Here is a 21,093-nt window from a genome sequence, read left to right on the forward strand (position 1 = left end):
CTCGAAATTTGATATTTATTTATTTTTTCCTCAATGTGGTGATACTCGTCGTAGTTGGTAAAAACTCCACCCGCCCGGGACATCGAGACTTTACCGAACGCGCCAACCCTCGACACCCAGGAAGTGACAGCGGTAGAAGAGAGCAGTTTATCGAGAGTCGCTTAGTGTAGTAAAGGAAGGCAGGAGTGAACTGTCGACGAGCACATATTCTGTATTTTTAGACACGGTTAATCTATCAAGCTGTTGTTCTGTGGTTTTAATCATGTCGTTTTATACAAACGAGAGACAAACACGGAGCACTTCGCCGTCTGTCGCGGCTGTTGTGCTGTTCTTCGCTAGCTTTGTTAGGCTGGGGGAATGCCAAATAACAACTCCACCACCATCAACTCGTAAGCTGAATATTACTTTGAAAAATCAGTTATACGTTTAGGTCATGTTTCACCTGTTAATACGAAACTTTAACGCAAGTACTTTATTTCATTAGCGAAACAGTTTTATATTTACTATACGTCACAGTTGTATTTGACGCCTGCTGACCTAGTCAAGTGCTTTCACGGCTTTTTGTTACTTTCGAGTTATTAATGTTTCGTGTCTCTCTGTTTTCAGCCTGCTCCGCCTATAAAAACTGCGACACTTGTGTTCCACACACCAAGGTAAAGTATTTGAATGTTGGGACCAGACCTTTGCCCGAAAATGTTATAGTCATTTTATGGTCCCTTGTTTGTCTGCACATTAACCTCCAAGACGACTAAAGATATCACCTGTTCTAATCGTCAAGGCTATTAAACTCAGTAAAGTAGTGGCATGAAGGGGCAATTACTGCAACGACATGTGTGTTTAGCACTGTCTATAAAAGCTATGTGACCTTGTTTAGTTGAAGGCCTATATCATTTACATATTGCTTGTTTGAATTTTATATATGTATTATATCAGTGATCGGAAATTTCTCAAGTGTGCATATTTAGATAAGCAAAGAATCATAACATCACATTTTTTTGTTTTTTTAACGCAAATGTAAATGACATGGAGGACAAAGCCTGTTCATCTTTCAGCTAACTCTAATTTGGAAAGGTCTGATTAGCAATAAAAAGTGTCAGAAATTGTAGTAGTTCAAGCAGTTTTAAATGTTTATATCCAGATGAATCAGTAGACTGACTGCTGTTCAGAGGAATGATCTTTGTGTTTTGTCATCACAGTGTCTGTGGTGCTTCTCCACCAACAACTGCACAGACTACCCAGTGAGCTGGTTGCTGCCTCCAGCGTCACTGTGCCAGTTGTCCCAGGCCCGATGGGGAGTGTGTTGGTGTAAGTTGATGAGTCTGATTATGATGTGAAAGATGGTGCTGAAGTATTCTTTTCTCTTTCACTTTTGACTTGATTGCACTCAGTCATCCCACAGATGTTGTAAACTGCTGTTCCCAGCAGGACAACATAAGAAAGTTTTTTATTGGATTTCATTATGGAAGGAAACTGTTTGGTGATTTGTTTCAGTTTTTTAGTTTCAGGGAAATTGAGGGGCTCATATGACATGAGGCAGTTGATATAATGCTTCAGTCTCCTGAATTGTTTGATTTACAATGATGTCTATAACCAGCCTGTGAAGCCAAAGGCAAATTACCACATTTGTGGAAAATAAAGATTATAAAGCCAATTCAACATGCAAAGTAAACATAAATAGAGCACATAATATGTATAAAAATCAAACCAATGCAAATACAAATGCAACTAAAAGAAATGTAACTGTACAGGTGGAAGCCCTAAAATGATCCGCCTCTATCAAATACAAGTTAATTTGAATTTAGAAGGCAAATAACTGCATGATATGTGCACTGATGGGAGGCTGTCATAGATTAGCTGAGGGGAGCAATTTGAAACGATCCCTGGTTGTGTGAAAGGAGTTGGCCTAAACTTTCTGTTCCTCTTACTTCATCTCGCTTCAGTGTCACAGAGTGGAAGTTTCATTCTACCTGCTCCCTCTCTCACGTGGTTGAGTAGCTGTACCAGATTACAGTCTACAACAGTGTAAAAGAAGTGAACCATGGATTCTGTGCACACCAAAACAATGTTTATAGGTATGGAAAGTAAAATCAGTGGTGGGCAGGGAGTTCCCCATGTTCACAAGTAATCAATCAGGGAAAGTAGCAAGTTAAAATTCTGAAGCTGTGGTTATTTTCAACCTAATCACTAAACAAAGCTCAAACACGTGTTACACATTTTATCAAAGCCTCAAAGCTCAGTTATTTCATATAGGTAAATACAGAAAAGTAACCCTACTCAAACTTTAAAATATGAACCAGATGTGTAGGACATAATTGTAAATATGTAAGTAAATTTCTTTAATTGGCTGTACGTCAAAAATAGTTCAGCAATCCTGATGCTGTTTTACTTCTCTTGTTAGAAGTGCTTAGACCTGATTAAGCATTTGGCTGACCAGAGACAATAGAAGCCTTCAGGAGACTAAAATCAGTCTAAATACTATTGTCTATGTAGAAATTGAAATATCTCAATACAGGCCATGCCAAATATCGCAGTGTGTGATATTATCATAGTTGGGGGGTCTTTTTTTTTTTTTTTTACTGCGGGATTTTAAATGATATAATTATATTGCTGTATTTTTTGTTTCCAATTTTAACAATGCATTATTATATTATTGTAGTCAAAGTTTCTGGTACAAGTGATGCTTCTAAAAAAAAAAGTTTAAAATTAGATTTTATTAAAAAATATTGCATATGGTGATATTTGATATAATCGAATATTGGCCCAAGCCTATATCTGTGTGATTATGGTTTTATTCCATTTTAAATGGTCCATATAACTTAACAGCTTGGTGCTAATTTAATAGCACAATTCATCTTAAACTACTTGATGCATGAGTGAACAGCAATGATACTGAATGAAATGCTTGTGATAATCACAGTCACTTCCTCACCAGTTAACCTCTACAAAAGTAGTTTGCTTTGTTTGTTCAAAATTCAAATCCGAACACCAAGTCTCATCAGGATTAAATAATTTTCACATTTGTTAATACTCTTCCATAACACAGTCAACTATAGAGATGGATAGATCAAACAAATGGTAGACAGAGGAACTGAGGTTCACACTTGTTCACATTTCCACAATTGCAGAACCCACTCCCACACTGGAGTACTTATATAGGTAGATAACCAGATTCTCTGAGATCTAATCATCTACTCTTTCAAAAGCTGGATGGTAAATTCCACCTCTCCCATTTACAGCTACTGTTGTATTTTTTCTTTCTTTTTTGGATTTCATTAGGTTTCTAACCCCATTGCTACTGCATTGCAGGCATATATTATTCTGCATACTTATTATGTACCTGCAATGCAATAGCATTGAAGATATATATTATTATTCTGCATACTAATTATGTGCCTGCAGTGCAGTAGCATTGAAGGCATATATTATTATTCTGCATATTTATTAGTGCTGTAGCATTCACACTATTGTTCTTCAAATCTTTATATTTTAATCATATTATTATTCTTACTTCTTCTGCCTTTCTACGGTCTCAAACTACTCTTTCATACAAATTTGTACAAAAACCATTCAACTGTCAAAAACCTTTTCTACAATTTTTTTGCCATTCAAATGAATGGAGAGAATGCTCAAATCCTTGAAAGCTACAGCCTCTTTGACCTTAAATTACTTCAGCATACTTTCAGCTACAGACTTCATTCAAACTTTAAAATGTCCATAAGACATTCAGCTATTAAACTAGTATTTAACTTTATACAATTTAATTCAGGAAAAATATGGCTGTTAATTTCAGTATGCAGGTGCATCCTGTTTCCACTGATCATCCTTGAGATGTTTCTACAACTTGATTGGAGTCTACCTGTAGTAAATTCAATTGATTGGACTTGATTTGGAAAGGCACACACCTGTATAAGGTCCCACTGTTAAAAGTGCATGTCAGAGCAGAAACCAAGCCATGAAGTCAAAGGAATTGTCTGTAGACCTCTGAGACAGGATTGTATCGAGGCGCAGATCTGGGGAAGGGTACAAAAAAATGTCTGCAGCATTGAAGGTCCCGAAGAGCAAAGTGGTCTTCATCATTTGTAAATGGAAGAAGTTTGGAACCACCAGGACTCTTCCTAGAGCTGGCCACCCAGCCAAACTGAGCAATCGGGGGAGAAGGGCCTTGGTCAGGGAGCTAATTAGCATAACATTTAAAACAGTGAAATGAATAGAACTTTTAGAATTAATTAAAGTCGTAATTGAAGTCTTTGACTACGTGAATGATTTGTATCTGTGTAATCTATTTGAACAACACGGCGGCGTCTACCAGCGGTACGACGGAGCAACACGCGGCAAAAAAGGCTCGAACACGGTCCTCCAAAGTTTGGGAATACTTTAATCTTGACACCAACAGTGCGGTAGTCTGCAGACTCTGCAAAGTGCATCTGGCATATCACTCTAGCACGACAGTCATGCACGAGCACATAAAGAGGAAACACCCTGGTGCAGCGAGTCAAGATGTTGGACGGGGCAAATTGTTATATTAAATGACTAACTGGAAAATAATTGCAATAAAATTACTGTGAGGTTAATAAACAAAATAATCGTTAGATTAGTCGAATAATTGAAAAAATAATCGCTAGATTAATCGTTTAAAAAAATAATCATTTGGGACAGCCCTAGAACCGTGTCATCGCACATCACACATTTTGCGCATATCATGCAGGCATAGTGAGACTGATAGCTCAGGAGCCTCCAATGTTTAAGAGCATGACACTGAATAACCTGTTACCTCTCTGAACCACATACTTCCTGTCAGACAGAAAAATACACAAATAAAAAGAATAGCAGATCAAACTGTGAAGAAACTAGTCTGATTATGTTGTTAATCCACATTAGCAGCAGTAAGATGAAGAGGTGTTGCCAGTTGCCACAAAAAACAAATGGAAGATTCATTCTATTCAACTCAAATGACTAATTACTTGGTTACTAGTGGTTGTGCTCTGTGGTAGAAGGTGTAATTCCATAAACCTTTTAAACATTACTTTAATTTCGTATTAACTAATAAACGTCTTTTTTTGACAGATTCAGTTAGGTGGTGTAATACATTCATTGGGTAAGTTCGGGTATTTAACGCAGAAAGATTGATGTATTAGAAATAAGACGATGAAATTTTCCGCATTGTTTCACACACTGATGCATTAAATAGTTTTAATCCTACAGTATGAGTGGTGGATATAAGAATATAACAATGAGAATAACAGATACAAGGAACAAATGTTTTCATTCATTGAATGTGCTCCAACCCAGTCATGGAAAGTTGTGGAGAAGTCATTAAGGCCACAGTGGGAATTGTAGGTTGACAAACTGACCCCAAACCTCATCCTGGCTTCCTAGCTAGTGAACTATTCAGAAGGGGAATAAATGTACTTGTAAGAATGATCCAAGTTACAGAACCGTCTTTAAATAAAATGCACAAGAAGTAACCAGAAAAGAAATAAGCATCCACTTATCCATGTGCTGAGAAGAAAATACAGCTGTTTATATTGTGTTACCACAATAATGAAGCTCCACAATGATTTACAGAATCGGGGAACTAATATGTATTCTTTGTTGTACTGTGTTGACTGATTGCTGCTGCTAGATCAAGTGTTTAATCACTGACTTCACAAAGAGATCAATATGTCACCAATCAGAACTGATAATAAGCAGTAAGTTCACTGCTGCTGGAGGATTTCTGGCTTCAAGTATTGTGAGATGTCTTAGTTATGTTTCTCTGAAACTGAAAGTATACTGTGTCGTTTCATCATTACAATGTGATGACCTGCAGTGTCACAGAGAAGTCAGCAGGTGGCTCCATTGCCAAACAAGTTAAATATATAAAGTCAGTCAAGTGAAAGAGAACCCCAAAGTTTCAGGTGCTGCAGAATAAATACTATTATTATAAACTGTGAATGTTAATTATTTGTTTTCTTGTGTTATTCAGTGAATTTTGAAGCCTTGATCATTGCCCTGGCTGTGCTAGGTGGAACTATCCTCATCAGCATTGTTGTCTGCTGCTGCTGCTGTTGCTGCAAGAAGCGTCAGCCAGGGTAAGTTTACATTATAACCCAGCTGTGTTTTGGTGCAAGTCTTGCAAGCTCTGATTTTTGTTAACTAACTTAAATTAAAAGTGTTACATTTCATTTACAAAGCTAAAACATGTTTTTATTAAATGTTTTTAAATGGGATTTTTAAGCAAAAACTGGCTGGAAAATCCTCCAGCACCCAGACCACATATACTGTATGAACGAAAATGATGTCCATCCATCCATCCATCCATCCATCCATCCATCCATCCATCCATTTCTTGCTACATGTTCAGATCCATTTTATATTTGATGATATATTAATTACAATATCATATATTACATTGTGCCGAAGGCACTGACAAAAATCAAATATGTCAATAAATTTATGCACTGAGTAGTTCTTGCCCTCATTTCCCCACTGGTTTTCTTTGACGTCATTAATACTTTGACTGTGAAACAGGTATTAAGTTGCAACTATGTGGTAAACAAATACTTTTTATTCAACTTACTGAACTCTGCAGAAACCAGGGTTTTTCCTGCATAGAGAATTGCGAGGTGGTCACTCTGTAAAATTTTGTGCAGCCTTCGCCTCCCAACAAAATTCTAGTACTTGTTTTCTCGGTACTCGGTGGATTTGCAATTTGTAACTGCAATTGCGAATGTACGCCACTATGGCAATGTAGTGGCGCTGTATCATAATCCATTCAGAGCCATCCAAAATTGCTAAAAACGAAGAATACGAATGCGCTGGATTTTCTGCCTGCGGAAGGAGACGGCGACCTGATTTTGCCGCTCTTCAAACAGGTGAATAGGGTTGACATCCATCCCATATAATACGGAATCGTCACGTATTTGAAAATAAAATGATTCTAGTACTTGTTTTCTCGGTGCTCTGTGGATTTGAATCAATATGGGACGCAATTCGTCCTGTATTTTCGTTCATGTTATGTCCTCAAAGTGCTTTGAATAATGTAATATCAAGTAAAACCAAACCAGTTGCCACCTTTTTTCACATAAAAGGTGGCAACCCTACAGATGAATATTATCTAATATTATCAGAGTGTGAGAGAGGAGTCAAGGCAAGAGTACCGAGTCTTTAGAAGTGTAGTAAAGCTGACGTTTATTAATTTATTTTATTTTACCCCTATATTCAGGAAAAACCCTGACATGTTAATGAAAGTTTACTACAGTAAACAGCTTTCTCAAGCTGCAGAGATAATTCATGAATCAAATATGAATCATGGAGACTGCAGAATTTGAACCACTGTAAAAACTGAACTTCTAGGTTCTGTTTTTTTAAAAGAATATCCTTCAAGCAAAGATGGCAGCTTGTAGATGCATGTAATTTGTCACATCCAGATGAGTATGATTGTTCTCGAGCTCCATTAACAGAAGTGATTCTGACGCTGTATTTGTGCCCACTTGTATCTTAAGGCCTGACAGAGATGAGGAGAGATTTGCCAGGAGGAGAGAGGAGATCAAACAACGCTCTGAAGAACGGTAAGAGCTTCTCTCCAGGCTTCAGTGAAAACAGGCTGAAGCTGTAAGCATTATAACTAACTAACTACTAGTTATAAGTGTTTATTTATTTATAACAGCTTCACATAGCAGTATGATTGTCCGCAATTAATAACTCTTTAAGTAAAACTAATATTATTATAAGGAGAGGTCTTTGTGCTTTTTATATTTGGTTGTAATGAGTTGAGGGCAGACCACAGCTAGAAGGAGAGAGAATATTGGACTTACACAAACATGACTCCAAATGAATGCAAATATTGCTCCATGTTTGGTGGGTGTATTGATTGTTTGCTAACATGACAGCCATAGTACTCAACAGGCAACTTTTTAGCCTGGTGGCTATGCTAGCTGGTTGCTTTATACTCAGGGTTTTGATAAACTGTAGAAGTAAAACTGCCTTCTGTCCAGCGTCATGGACGTGGTAGCTGGGCAGTCCAAACGTATTGCATCTCAGTGCAGCCTTCCAGGTCACAGGAACCTGGACCTGTGGGAACCCTCCACTTGTCCATAGCTTTCCACCTGCTTAATACCTAACCATCAGTTGTCTTGGGCTGAAGTAGTGGTCCGTGGTCATAAGAGATACCACAGAGACCACACATCCCAATGAGTATTTCTCATTTCTCATTTGAAAAGGCTGAGTAAGAAATACAATTGAAGAGACCTTTAATACTAATTGAAGATGATGTCTGCTTGAAATATCACTACAGTCCTCTCCCAGTAATTTTGTTCAGGCCATCTTTGTAGAATAATTCATCTCTTTTCACTGCTTCTTTGTTTAATACTCTGTCAACCTGAAGGCATGCCAAAAAGAGGCAAATAGCCTGTATTTGCGCATACGGCTGAATCACAGCCGAGGAGACATCATCTACCAACTTCACATTAACTCGAGTCATATTTCTTAAATATAGGGCAGTTATTTTTCAGTGACGGTTATAACTAAGTTTTTTTTTAGCGGTTGCTGAATTAAGTTCTCAACAGTCTGTCCCCAGTGCTTCACTCAGCGACCTGTGTATGTAATGTGACTCACTCTAACCAGCAGGTTTGTTGTGGGAAGTGTGTCTCTCCTGGGGTGTGAGAGAAGTAGCCTACCAGTGTGTTGCCGCAGTGAAGTGTGTGCCAATAGTCAGGGTAGTCAGGTTACTTTAGTCAGCCATAGTGTAGCTAACTAAGTATAGTAGGCCAACTATTGAAAGGTAGTTACTGAAAGGAAAGAGAGTTACGCTAACCCAGCTTTTAAGAGAGCGAGGAGAGAGCTGTGTTGTCGCATTATTATATTTTTTTCTTGGTCTGGCGGCAAAGATTTTGGCGTGGCAGGCCGCCATGCAAAAATGTTACCAGCAGAAGCACTATTGTTGTCCAAAGTCTTTGCAGACTGACCACTCTCCATATTTCTGCGTCTTCCCTCCCTCTGGCTGCCCGACAGTGGGTACGCTTGGTTTCCTGCTCAAGTCCAGCTTGTGAAGGTGGATTGAGTTTGTCATCTTCCGGTTCAGGATTGGACTCTTGCACAAAACGATAAGGCAACTGAAGGAACTGAAGCCGCCACAACCATTTGTTTACACAAGACATGCAGAACGTGTTGTTGGGAAGAGACCTGAGCTGTAACAGAGCGTTTCAGACAGAGGGTGAATAAAGTACACTATAAAATGTACAGAAAAATAATGTATTTTCAGAACATTAAAGCATGTAAATCTATTTTAGTTGACACCAAGAATGAAATGAAGGACACTAAAATGGCCATAATAGGTCCTCTTTAATATCAGTGAATACTAAAATGAATTGGTCATTTTCATATTCAGGCTTTTAGTGATTAGTTACAATGTCTCTGAAACTAAATGACCATTATTAACTAAAATGAGCACATTTGTCTATGTAATACAAGCGTAATATAAATGGAGTCAGCTAGCAGGACCATCATATCAGCTTGTGGCACAAATGATGTTAAGATTTAATTCTATTCTCTCTAGATGTTTTTGCCTCGAGAGATCTCAGCACAATCTGTAAGGGATTTCCTATAACAGAATGGTCCATAGTGCCCAACAAAAGGGCCCATTGTATATTTGGGATTCAAGCAACTGGTGTTAGTGTACAGCCCCAACGAGTCCATGTCCCAGAGGAGGAGCTGAATCTTCCTCTACTGGCATCCCAAAACACCAATTGGATTGTCAAGGCTAAGCAGCTGCTCTTTGAAAATGTGGTCATAAATAGAGTGGGCTACATCCTGTGTAGTATCAGCCACTGTCGGCCACAAGTGTGATAGTCAGTGACCAGTATGGCAGTATATGTTGTATCAGCCAGCAGATCTGCAGAACACTCCATAAATGTTTCAGCCTCATCTTTCTATCTAGTGCCTGTTCTCCCAGTGCATTCATCCAGTCCTCCAAGGATGGCCTGGTGATGTGTTGGTAAGCGGGGCATTCATGCAGAAAACATAGTCAGTAACTGGTTTATCATTATCAAATGCTGTGCTGGGAACATCAGAGTCCCAGTTCTCTGTGTGTCTGAGAGAGAGGCTGTGAGCTGAATTATCCAGCCTCCATGAGCTTTTCTCTCATGTGCCACAGAATCTAGTCAGGGTTTTCTGTGGTGAGCATGATCAAATCAGAAAAGTCACAGTAAGTGCAATGACCTACATAGACGAGGTTGTGTTGTGAACAGGAAGTTGAGAATAGATGGGACCGATCATAGGAGAGACCTAGGCCTCCACTGACTGAGCCCAGGCAGGAGAACAGTTTGGGGGGATCACCAACTCCCATGAGGCATTGAACCATTTATCTTTTTGAATGCTGTTTTAAACTGCCATTTCCATTTAAAAACACCACAGAACTAAGTGTTTTCTGTTAGAAGTTTGTTTTTGGTATGGAAGGAAAGCCTTTTGAAACTCTCACATTTAGAAAAAATCATATTGCAATTTTAACATCTCATTTTCACTGGAAAAAAATATAAAAATGATGAAGTGATTTTTGGTGGGGCTTTTACCAAACAAACATGTTCCCTTACATCTGTAGAATGTGGTTTGTAAAGGTATTACATTTATAATGGTATGTTGTCACACATTTTAACTTTTACTGCACTTGGCCATATTGCGATTTCAGTGATATTTAGATTAATTGTGCAGCCCTAAATACAACAACAATAACAACATAACAACAATACCTGCAGCAGTGGGAGGACATTATTGATAGTGACCTTTGTCTGTGTTCTTCATTCAGCTTCGCTCAGCAAAACTGTACATGCACACTTCAATATTCCTTTATTTATTGCAAAACACATCGTCATCGAAATATTGAACAGTGTCATCACACACATTTTTTTGTCATGTCTGTGTCATATTCATATAAAGTCCAGAGATTGAAACTGTAGGCTAGTGAAACGAGTCAGTTATATATAATGTTGCTGGTATCATCACGTTTCCCATGTTTCCCTGTCTAATTTTTGCTGGAAGCTGCTCATCACGAGTGAAAACCAAGCAAGATGCCATATCTCTAGATCACACAAAACAGCAACAAAATTTCACAATATATTGTTTATTGTGATATAGCCTAAAAATAGTTCCATATTACATATAGGCAGTATCGCCCAGGCTTACTTCCCACTTGTTGAATGCAGCCATATTTATTGGTAGGGCGATTAAACATGTCAGTCAGTTAGCTGTGTATAAGCCGGCAGCAGGGTGGACCTCCTCCCGAGCTTTTGTTGTCCCTCAGAAAGAGCTCAGGGCTGGGGCTGACATGATGGAGTAACAGGTCAGGTCTGAGAGTGCTACAGCAGCCACATAAGAGCTGTTATTCTAGCTATAATGTTGCATCATAGTCTGCAAGGTATGAAAACATGAACTGATAGTGTTTAAATTATCCAAAAGGAATATGTGTTTTTTCATACATTGTTAGCTGTAATGGAAAAATTGTAATTAAAATTGTACTTTTCCACCAAAATTAGAAGGCAATGCATTTTTTAAACGCGGGTTAACACGCTAATAAAAGCCAATTGACCACTTTTCCACTGCCAGTCAAGTTTCTGTTTGGACACAGGACACAAAACTGCAAGGAGCGATGATGTCACATGCACGTACAGAGTACAGACAGTGAAGGAAGAGTGAGCAGTTAGTCATGTAAACTCTGTCACGTCTCATTCCCGGGTTGGTGCTCCTGAGGGTGTGAGACACTTTGATTTTGTCTTTCATCCTAGAGCACATTGTAGCTGCTGTGTTTTAGTTTGAAATGTTTTAGTTTGAATTAGTAAAATTAGGCTGATTTCAATCCGAGTTGTTTGTGTAGCTCAAAACAAACTAAAGTTTTAGGCACTTAATTATTAATATGAATTTATTGTCACAACCCAGCTCACGGCTGGACCAAAGGAGGGAAGACTACAGATGATTTACACAACTAAAAATGAAATTAACCTAAAGACAAACAAATACAACAAAACCTAATGGGGGGAAAGCCAGGGGGTGAGAGACAGAGAAACTGGCTGTAGTGCAGCCAGACCAGTGCCTCATGTACAAACGTTGTGTACACACATCTTTCACGCTCATGGTTGGATGTGTCGAGTGAAATGAACATGAGAATTTGTGTTTTTCCACGCCATTTTCGTGTCTGGCGTACACATGTTTCTAATGGTTTTAGTCATTTGGCGACACTTGGAGGCAATGCAGTGAAACTACTAACGTTAGAAAATTATTTACAAGTTTGTCGGACCACATGTTAAAATAATTACTCATCAAAGCCATTGGAAACCATAACGGATCCACGTGTATGCAACTAATTAAGTGGATCTAAAAGCATATGCAAAAACGATGCAATACATGGCCTAATAAAAATGGCAGCTTTGGACTTAAAGGAAATAGCGAATGGCAAAAGTATAATATATGGTATTTAGAGACCACGCAGATTTTTTGGGCCAGTGATGATGACTTGTCAGCTGTTTAAGATTTCCTACAGCAATCCTCTTGGAACTGTGCTGAGTTGGATCCGGCTTTGGAGAGGGACATGGTGATGAGTTAGGTATTGTCTGTTCCCTTAGTGCTGACCACATTGTGGCGAAAGGGGCATTTCAGACAGAACAAGCAGAGCAGTCAGGACTGTGCCAGTCATCCTTGAGCGGCACCATGCCAGCTGTATGGGACATAATCATTTGTATGTCATCCAGGTATACAAAGTTTCCATACAATGTGGTTTACCAGGATAATATTACAGTGAAATTTGGGAAATAGCTGCCAGAGCCACTTTCCCTGATGTAATAGGAATGATCGACTGCACACACACACACAAGCAATTTTCTGTCATCCCAGCATCTAACAATCATAATATTACTCTTGTTTGCATTATATTTTACATCAAAATTTAGACCATACTGTGAACATACCCTCAATAACTGTTGAAGACCAGCACTACATGGACTGAAAATCACCAAATCATCTGCATAGAAGCATCAATAACACATAAAAATTGTGTTATTATGCATTTTGTATTTATCCAAAATCTCCTTTAAAGCAAAAACACACATGAGTTCCATGTTTAAACTCAGACTGGTTGTCGGTAGTCAGGATATACTGTTCCAGCCTATTTAGTAGGATTCTCTCCAGCACTTTAGATAGAATGCTGGCTAGGGCTACAGGCCTGTAGTTCTCTGAACTGTTTAATTTACCAGCGTTATCTATAACCACAGGCACAAATATAACAGATAGAATTTAGTCAGGTAGGTTACAATGGATTAATAACCCAGAAAAACATATTCCAAGCAAGGGATAAAGCCTATAACATGCAAGTTTAAGGTGTTCAGCAGTTATATTATCCATACCTTTTGATGTTTTAACTTAATGACTGCATCGTGGACTTCTTGTGGAGTAACAGCTACCTCCTCTTTATCATCTATATTGCCTACTTTAAATTAATTGCTTTTAATATAGTTCAGTTCATAATAATTTTTCTGCCACAACTGGGAAATTTCATCTGAGACACTTACTCTTATCAAAATTCGATGGTAGGGATGTTGTTCATAACTCTTAATGTCTTTCCAGAAGTCATTAAGACTATTATTTTGCAACTTTCTTGCAATTGAGTCAAATCTTATTGTATTCTCATTCTTTTTAAGTGCATATTTAAAATTTGCTATTGCCCGGATGAGTCCATATTTATTTCTACCTGACTCAACCCATGCTTTAAAAGCTCTTCTAGCCTCAGCATGGACTTCTTTCACAGAGTCATTCCAACCAGGCTTAGAATTGTACAGATTAGTCTTATGTTTATAAAGAGGCCTGCTAGAGATAAGTAAAGACTCCACAATAAAGTCATAGGGTATACATTTGTATAGTCTCATAGTCTTTTGCCTGTTTGCTGCATTGCATCTGAGTGTCTATTGAAAATGGTGCATACTGGATGTAAATAGTGTGTGAAATAAACAAAATATTACTGTAAATATTTTTTACTCATTTCAATCAAGAGAACATGCATAAAGTTCAAGAAAAAATAATTCTGGTGCAAGATATGTCAGGACCCCACCACATTAACAACCTCTGCCACACTCCCACTTTGTTTGTTTTCTGTTATTGTTAATGCCAGAGGACAAAGTGCAGAATGAAACCTTTATTTCTGGACTGAAGTGTCTCTTTTTGGCCGACTTACTGCTTATTTTGCCATTTTTCCTGATTCTGAAGAGAGGGGTTGTCCAGGCATTTATACTCATTAGCATATTAAATTTGGGGTGGAGAGAATGTGGAGTGTGGTGTTTGTGCATGTGCGCTCGATTCCACGGTAATTGGGATGAACAAAGAAAATGTGCATGGAATCCTGCGTGTGCATAGTTTTATACATCAGAATTTTTTTTTTTTTTTTCAAATAAAAGTTCATATTTATCTTCTGTTTCTAACTCAAAATACTCTTGATTGATGTTTCTTGAGCTCTTGGTGGCACCACAGAAGAAATGTAAGCAGATAAACAACAGAAAGGTGCTAGAAAATAGATTTTCCCCACATGATGGTACTAATGAAACAGGATGACATCACCAAAACTCTCCTATGAATGTGTCACCTGTCTGTTGTTTATGCTTAGTGGTAACCTGTGATGGAGCAGAACTCAGAGGCAACAGATGCTTAATTTCCTTAATTTTTTTGGACAAGATTGAAAAAATGTATTTAAATGAATAAATAAAATATAATATATATATAATATAAATAAAAATAAATTAACATAACTTTCATCTTCTGTTTTTCTTTTTTACAGGAAGGTGGAGAGAAAGGCTAAGCACGATGAAATCCGCAGGAAGTATGGTATGTATGAACCTGGGTTTACATTATATCACCATATGTACTCCATTCAACCTCTGCAATGATGGTGTGACAGACTATGTACACATCTCTCACCATAATATGTATGAACCTGCGTATATGAAGTCCACCACAGTGCTGGATGTGAACCACCTCCTCCTCTCTGTTCTCCTCATGTCTGCCCTTCCCTGTGCTAGCAATGCATTATTCAACAGTTAACAGCTGGTACTTTAGCAAAGCAATGCAGGTCACATGTTGGTTACACTAACTCCTGTCTGTTTAAATCAATCTGAGAATAATTTATCATATGCTGGTGCCACATGTAAGACCCCTCCTGACTGTAAGCAGGACTTCACAAGTCATTGACACAGCAGACAAAGGTCCGTCTCTGAACAAACAACACGGCCTCATTCACCAACCATTCTTAAGAAGAATTTTTTTCTTAAAACCCACTTATGCATGACCAAGATTCTGACATTCACCAATGTTTTCTTATTTGGGATTTGTTCTTAGGTAAGAACAGACTTTATGCACACTCAAGAGTACTCTTATGCACATTTGAGTGCTGACATGTTTGAACAAAATAAGTGGTTATTGCGTTTTCTTCGCTCTACAGTTATATAATATTATGGTCTAATATTAGGGTCTTTTAAAGTAAATGAACGCTACATTAACATTGAACAACTCGTTTGTGGCTCACTTCCTGCAGCTGTATGTCCACTTCAGAACTAATAAAGTTCCTTTTGTATTTTGATTCCGGTGCTCCGTCTTTAGATTTTCATTTTGGCATTTCCGTTTATAATAGGTGTGTATTGCGCGTAATGTTCAGGGCTAGAGTGGATGACATCACCACTAAAGTGGGGATAAGCATTTAAACCGGTCTCAAAATTACCTGATTAACTCCTCACTGCCACAAATTTCCCTCTTCACACATAATTTTTTTATGATAACCTAGACAAATTGTCCTCATCCGACAATGTGTCTACCAAAGGCGGGAGACTTGCATAATTTGAAATGTGAGCCCCTGAGTAATGGGAGTACCATCCAACTGCCCCATAGACTGCAATACAAATTCATAAGTGGACTGTCTGAGACAAACTGAAAAAACTCTTGTTTCAGCTTGCTCTTGTTTCCACGTTTTTGACTCTGGCAACGCCAAAACCACATAAACGTTTTTAAGAGAGTCTTGTGGTGCTGACGGTGTGAAAAGTTTTCTGATATTATCGACTGTTTTCTATTAAATGGCAGTAGTTTGAGAGGTTTGCTGACCCATTTCTCAGATAGATTTATATGAGCTCTTTGTCTTCCAGCTGCACACAGCTGATGTAAATTGTTCATTTAACAGCCAGACTCACACACAAACACACACACAGACAGACTCACACACACTCAAACACGCACGCACACAGACTCACAAACACACAGCCAGACACACACACAGACACTCACACACAGTCACACACACACTGAACAAACACATGCGTGCACACACTCACACAGCCAGACTCACACACACACAAAACCTCACAAAACGTGGTTTGGTCCTTATGAATTCAATATTTCTGTAATGCCTTCAAATTTGGTGAAACGTTCACCTTGATACAAAGTGATTTTTGGCGGACTAAGGTCAAGTTAAAGTTGACCTCACAAAACATGATTTTGGAACTCTTCAAGGAAACCCCTTCAAATTTGGCATCAAACATTCCCCTGGACTTAATGATTAACTGCTTACATTTTAGGGGTCAAAGGTCAAACTTCCATGGCGTGGTTACCTCACAAGACACGGTTTTCTCCTTGTGAACATAATATCTCCATAACACCTTGAGGGAATTTCTTCAAATTTGGTAAAATTTCAATGACAAACTGATTAGATCTTGGTAGTCAAAGGTCAAGGTCATGGTGACCTCAGTATACACTTTTTAGCCATAAGTCAAGACTACAATGGTTTATATTTCGGGGCGTCGTGTGGCGTAGTGGTCTAAGCAGGCGCCCCATGTGTAGAGGCCAAGTCCTGGCTGCAGTCGGCCCCGGCTCGAGTCCCGCATCGGACGGCCTCTGCTGCATGTCATTCCCCCTCTCTCTGCCTCCCCATTTCCTGTCTCTCTACTGTACTATCAAATAAAGGCATAAAAAAGCCCCCCCAAAAAATGGTTTATATTTCATATGATTCTGGATAAACAGGGATGTAATCTGAAACTAGTCTGGTGGCGGAGGCATACAACCAGGATGTGGTAATTCTAATATTCAGGTAGTTATTGTGACTCAGCACAGACAGACAGAGTTAGTTGAAGCTCCATTTTAAATGTTACTTGTTGGCATTTCTTTTTTTTTTTTTTTGCGATCAAACCTATTTACTGCTTTTTTCAGTTTACAGATATACATTAATGACAAAAAAAAGTGCACATATAGGATGTAAGGTAACAAAAAAAATGAAATAAAATAAAAAGTAAATAGGCAAAATAAAATAAGAACATAACATGCACATTCTTTAGTGTATGATACAGGCTATTAGACCACCATACTGCATTTCATGTTAGTCCATCCAGCATAGACACTCATATGATTCAAAAAGAGTGGGGTTGGGATACCTGAACATCAGTCATCCTGGCAATCACCTCTACTTATAGCACTCGAATATGGGCCCCATCCCTTCCTAAATACGTCAAGACTGTTATTAGCCCTGTGTATAAGCTGCTCTTGGGAAGCCATCTCAGCCAGTTCATCCCTCCACTCATTAAAACTGATACGCTCTTTTGATTTCCAGTGCTTTGACACTATTCTGCTCCCTGTTATCAGGACCAGTTTCACCTAAAACTTTGATGACAATTTAACTTTCATTGGCAAAATGTCCAATATGCATAATGCTGGATTCACACTGAGACTTGTCTCCAATATGTTATTAAAACAGTGGAGTATTTTTAACCATAAGTGAAGTGATGCACTATTTCACATTCATATAGCATATGAGACAGTGTGCCCCTGCCTTTGTTGTATCTCCAACATGCATCATCATTCCTAAGCCCCAACCTTGACATTTTTGATGGGGTCCAATATTCCTATTCACTATTTTTAAAAAAAGAGAATGTGTGTCTGCATGTCCCAGGCTATGGAGAACCAAGATTTTATCACTTTGCTCCAAGCCATCCTGTGAATGGATGTTCCAAGATCTTTTTCCCAAATGTTCTTGACACCTTCGTAGTTTGGGGATTGGTCTTTTCTAAGCAGACTATAAAACCTAGATGTCTCCCCTCGAAGTTTCCAATTTAACTGCGCAACACCTGAATGCAAGCAACAGGGATAAGCTTTTTCTCTCTATCTACAGTCATAATACGACTCCTCAGTTGTTAATACCGATTTGTCTGTGTAAGTTCTCATTCAGATTAATACCGATTATGTTGCATTCATCTTCCAGCGTGAAGATGCGAGTTTCGGCCTCAGTAATTCTGCTACCAAGCTGCTGAACGGTTAGGTCTGAAGAGAATCGATGCCCTTTTTAATTCAACTTATATCCAACTTATTCCCTGCAGCACGGTTTTGGTGCTGGCCAGTTCCACGGCTGTATCGCACTTGGCAGGGCTGTGTCCTGTTGCCATAATGCTCTCTTTCTCGTCCTTCTTTTTCCCTCTCGTGGTGTGTCTTGCCTCCTTATTTGGCATGTTCAAAAGTTGCTCCTATCAATATTAAGCTTATGAATAGGGTATTTGTATCGTACTGTGTTATTAAGGGGGTGTATAGTGCCCAGCCATGCGGAGCTCCTCACTACGCCGCCATTCCAGACTTCGTCCCATGTTACTCATCTAGTTGTTGGTATTTCTAACAATGAAGCTCAGCTTCAGATTTTGTTAGCAACCAGCAACGCAGTCTAGCTTCAGCTTGGGCAGAAGCAGAAAATCCCATCCCAATTTCTCCAAAAATTGCATTGTCAAGTTAATGATTGCTCTACGGTTTCATGCTCCAGATCTGCCCGACCAAGTATAGTCTGGTGTTTCATGTCCTCAGATCAGCTGTATGCCGGGTCACTCACTGAGTTAAAACTCTCTGACCATCTGCTGAACAACATGATGAAGTTTCTATCAAAACAGGGGGTTAGATAGTGGTGCTCTCTTGTAATGTTACCGGCTTCCCAAAGTGATAACTGGTATCACAAGTTAATACCAGCAAACAGTCTCCATGGAAACAGTAGAATTTTACCACTAAAATCTCTTTCACTCCTGTAAAGGCCTAAACTTTTTTCCTTAACTAAGGAAACCTTTTAAGAAATACTATGCAACACTTCAGTAACTCCTCCAGCTAATGAGAAATTAAACCTAAAGTGTCATATTTAAGTAGAAAACTGAAGGTGCTTTGTGAAACTGGCTCCTGGCTCTCTGATGACCATCACTGGATTGGTTATACATTGAGAAACAGTTACATTTCATTATCAGTCAAAATTATCCCAATGAGGGGGAACAAATTATCAGCATTTTTATTCCCAGTGTCCTACCCTGTACATGCTGGACCAGGGGTCGGCAACCTTTATTAACCTGTACCTTTACTTCCAGTAAACCAACAGCAGTAGTGGTGAAACCAAGGGAATCTGTCCACACACTTAAATTCTCTGTTTTCCTCAGAGACTTTTTTTGGATTCTGAATCCGTAAGGTAGTTCATTGAGTTCAGCAGAGAGAGAGAGAGAAAGAGAAAGAGAACTATGCGCTTATCAGTATTTGCAGCACATGTGTTGTCAATTTGACATTTTCTGAATGTGATTGCGTTTTGTCTACTTGCATTTTTCTTAAATTGCAGTGCTTTGAGCTCTCAGGGCCACCATACACTTGAATCAGCTCACATCTGGGGAGATGTGAGTTTACCAGACCTCTGTAGCCCACTCCTCACCTCTTGTGAGGAAATCCATGGAGCCACTATGAGCTTCTGTGTTTTCATTGTGTCTCCACTCTGTTTGCTCCTGTTTCCTGTGTGCAGGTCTGATCGGAGACGCCGACCACCCGTACAGCAAGTTTGAGAACGAGTGACGCAGCTGTGCTTGAGCTGACCAACGGTCTTGAGCTGCTCTTCCTTCATTTTTAGCTTGGAATGCTGCCCTTTTCTCACTTGAACCACAAACAAGACAAACACCACAGAGTGCCGTCTCTGATCATTCAACTGAACAATCACCATTTCACACTTTTCAAATAACAAACCTGATTGAAGATTATTTTTGCTTTGTCGTACCTGATGAGCAGACTGTTTTGGTCTGTTTTGTGTTAGGTGGATGCTGCAGCTTGTTTTTAAACTTTGTGCAAATTCATTTTGTGTTCTGAAATTTCATGATGTGAGTTCTCTCTTTTTAAATGTTGTAGTTTCATATCAGCTTTTGCACTTCGTATACTGTATTGATTTATGAAATAAACAGTAATGACTGTACAGCATACGTGTTCTGACACATGAATAAAAATCTGTTCTTTTAACACTGGGGTTTGGTTTATTTATGGATAAAACTGTTGCTCTTTCTGAGGAGCTTTGAAAAGTTTCACTGCAGAAACTTTATATTATTGCTGCATCCTCCAGCAGAAACACTGTACAGGCCCATAATGACAGCAGGACCCAGAGGACACACAGAGTAGGACATACAACACAGTTCAGAACCTTCTCTCCCATGACAGCCTCACCTGTCTCAGTGATGACTCAGCAGCCTGTACAGCATCTGAACTCGGCTTTTATAGAAGTTTAGAAGTGTAGGTAGCAAGATTCATTTTAACATATACATCTATTGCCTCTGACACACAAGTTCTACATGGAACATGAAGCTAATTACAACCACTGAAAATGTCCCATTTCTATAAATCCATCATTCTTGACAGGAAACTTTGATGGACATTCAGTAACTTCTTCCTGTTCATTTTGTTTGCTTTTAACTCATAAAAACAATGTAGAGTCAGTAGATCATTATAGTATTTGGTGCACTGGACTGACGGACATGGGGGGAGTTTGCAGCCCTTTGGGTGAGTGTTTATGAATTACTATTGCTATATATTGGGTGTCACTTATTCTCTACTTAAGCATTCAGTTTTTAATATTTAAATTTTTTGCTACTTCACACTTCAGGAGGCAGTTTTGTACTTACTTTTTTACTAGATTTTGGATGCAAAGCTTTTGCAGTGTGGCTTTGCTACCACAATATTTGCCTCTGAAATACACTGCTTAAAAAAATGAAGGGAGCACTTGATAAACAAATTATTCAAGTTGAAAATCTTTACTGATGTACATTGTATAATTTGTTGTGA

General features: G+C 38.8%; 1 protein-coding gene across 1 annotated transcript; it reads left to right on the plus strand.

The window, feature by feature from the left end:
• The first annotated feature begins 110 nt into the window (after positions 1-110).
• LOC130172760 (pituitary tumor-transforming gene 1 protein-interacting protein) lies at positions 111-20,277 on the plus strand. Its single transcript, XM_056381669.1, has 7 exons — positions 111-389; positions 607-653; positions 1,197-1,305; positions 5,966-6,071; positions 7,485-7,550; positions 14,789-14,835; positions 19,793-20,277. Exons 1-7 carry the CDS (start codon positions 263-265, stop codon positions 19,840-19,842), a joined length of 552 nt encoding a protein of 183 aa, XP_056237644.1. The 5' UTR covers positions 111-262; the 3' UTR covers positions 19,843-20,277.
• The last annotated feature ends 816 nt before the right edge of the window (positions 20,278-21,093 follow it).

This window comes from Seriola aureovittata, chromosome 7, assembly GCF_021018895.1.
Source record: "Seriola aureovittata isolate HTS-2021-v1 ecotype China chromosome 7, ASM2101889v1, whole genome shotgun sequence".
In the NCBI taxonomy this organism is placed as follows: Eukaryota; Metazoa; Chordata; class Actinopteri; order Carangiformes; family Carangidae; genus Seriola; species Seriola aureovittata.

Excerpts from the sequence above, each read along its gene's own strand:
- LOC130172760 (XM_056381669.1), top strand. The coding sequence starts at position 263 with ATGTCGTTTTATACAAACGAGAGACAAACACGGAGCACTTCGCCGTCT. Across the intron at positions 654-1,196 it reads CTTGTGTTCCACACACCAAG|TGTCTGTGGTGCTTCTCCAC; the intron begins GTAAAGTATTTG and ends TTGTCATCACAG. Across the intron at positions 1,306-5,965 it reads CCGATGGGGAGTGTGTTGGT|TGAATTTTGAAGCCTTGATC; the intron begins GTAAGTTGATGA and ends TGTGTTATTCAG.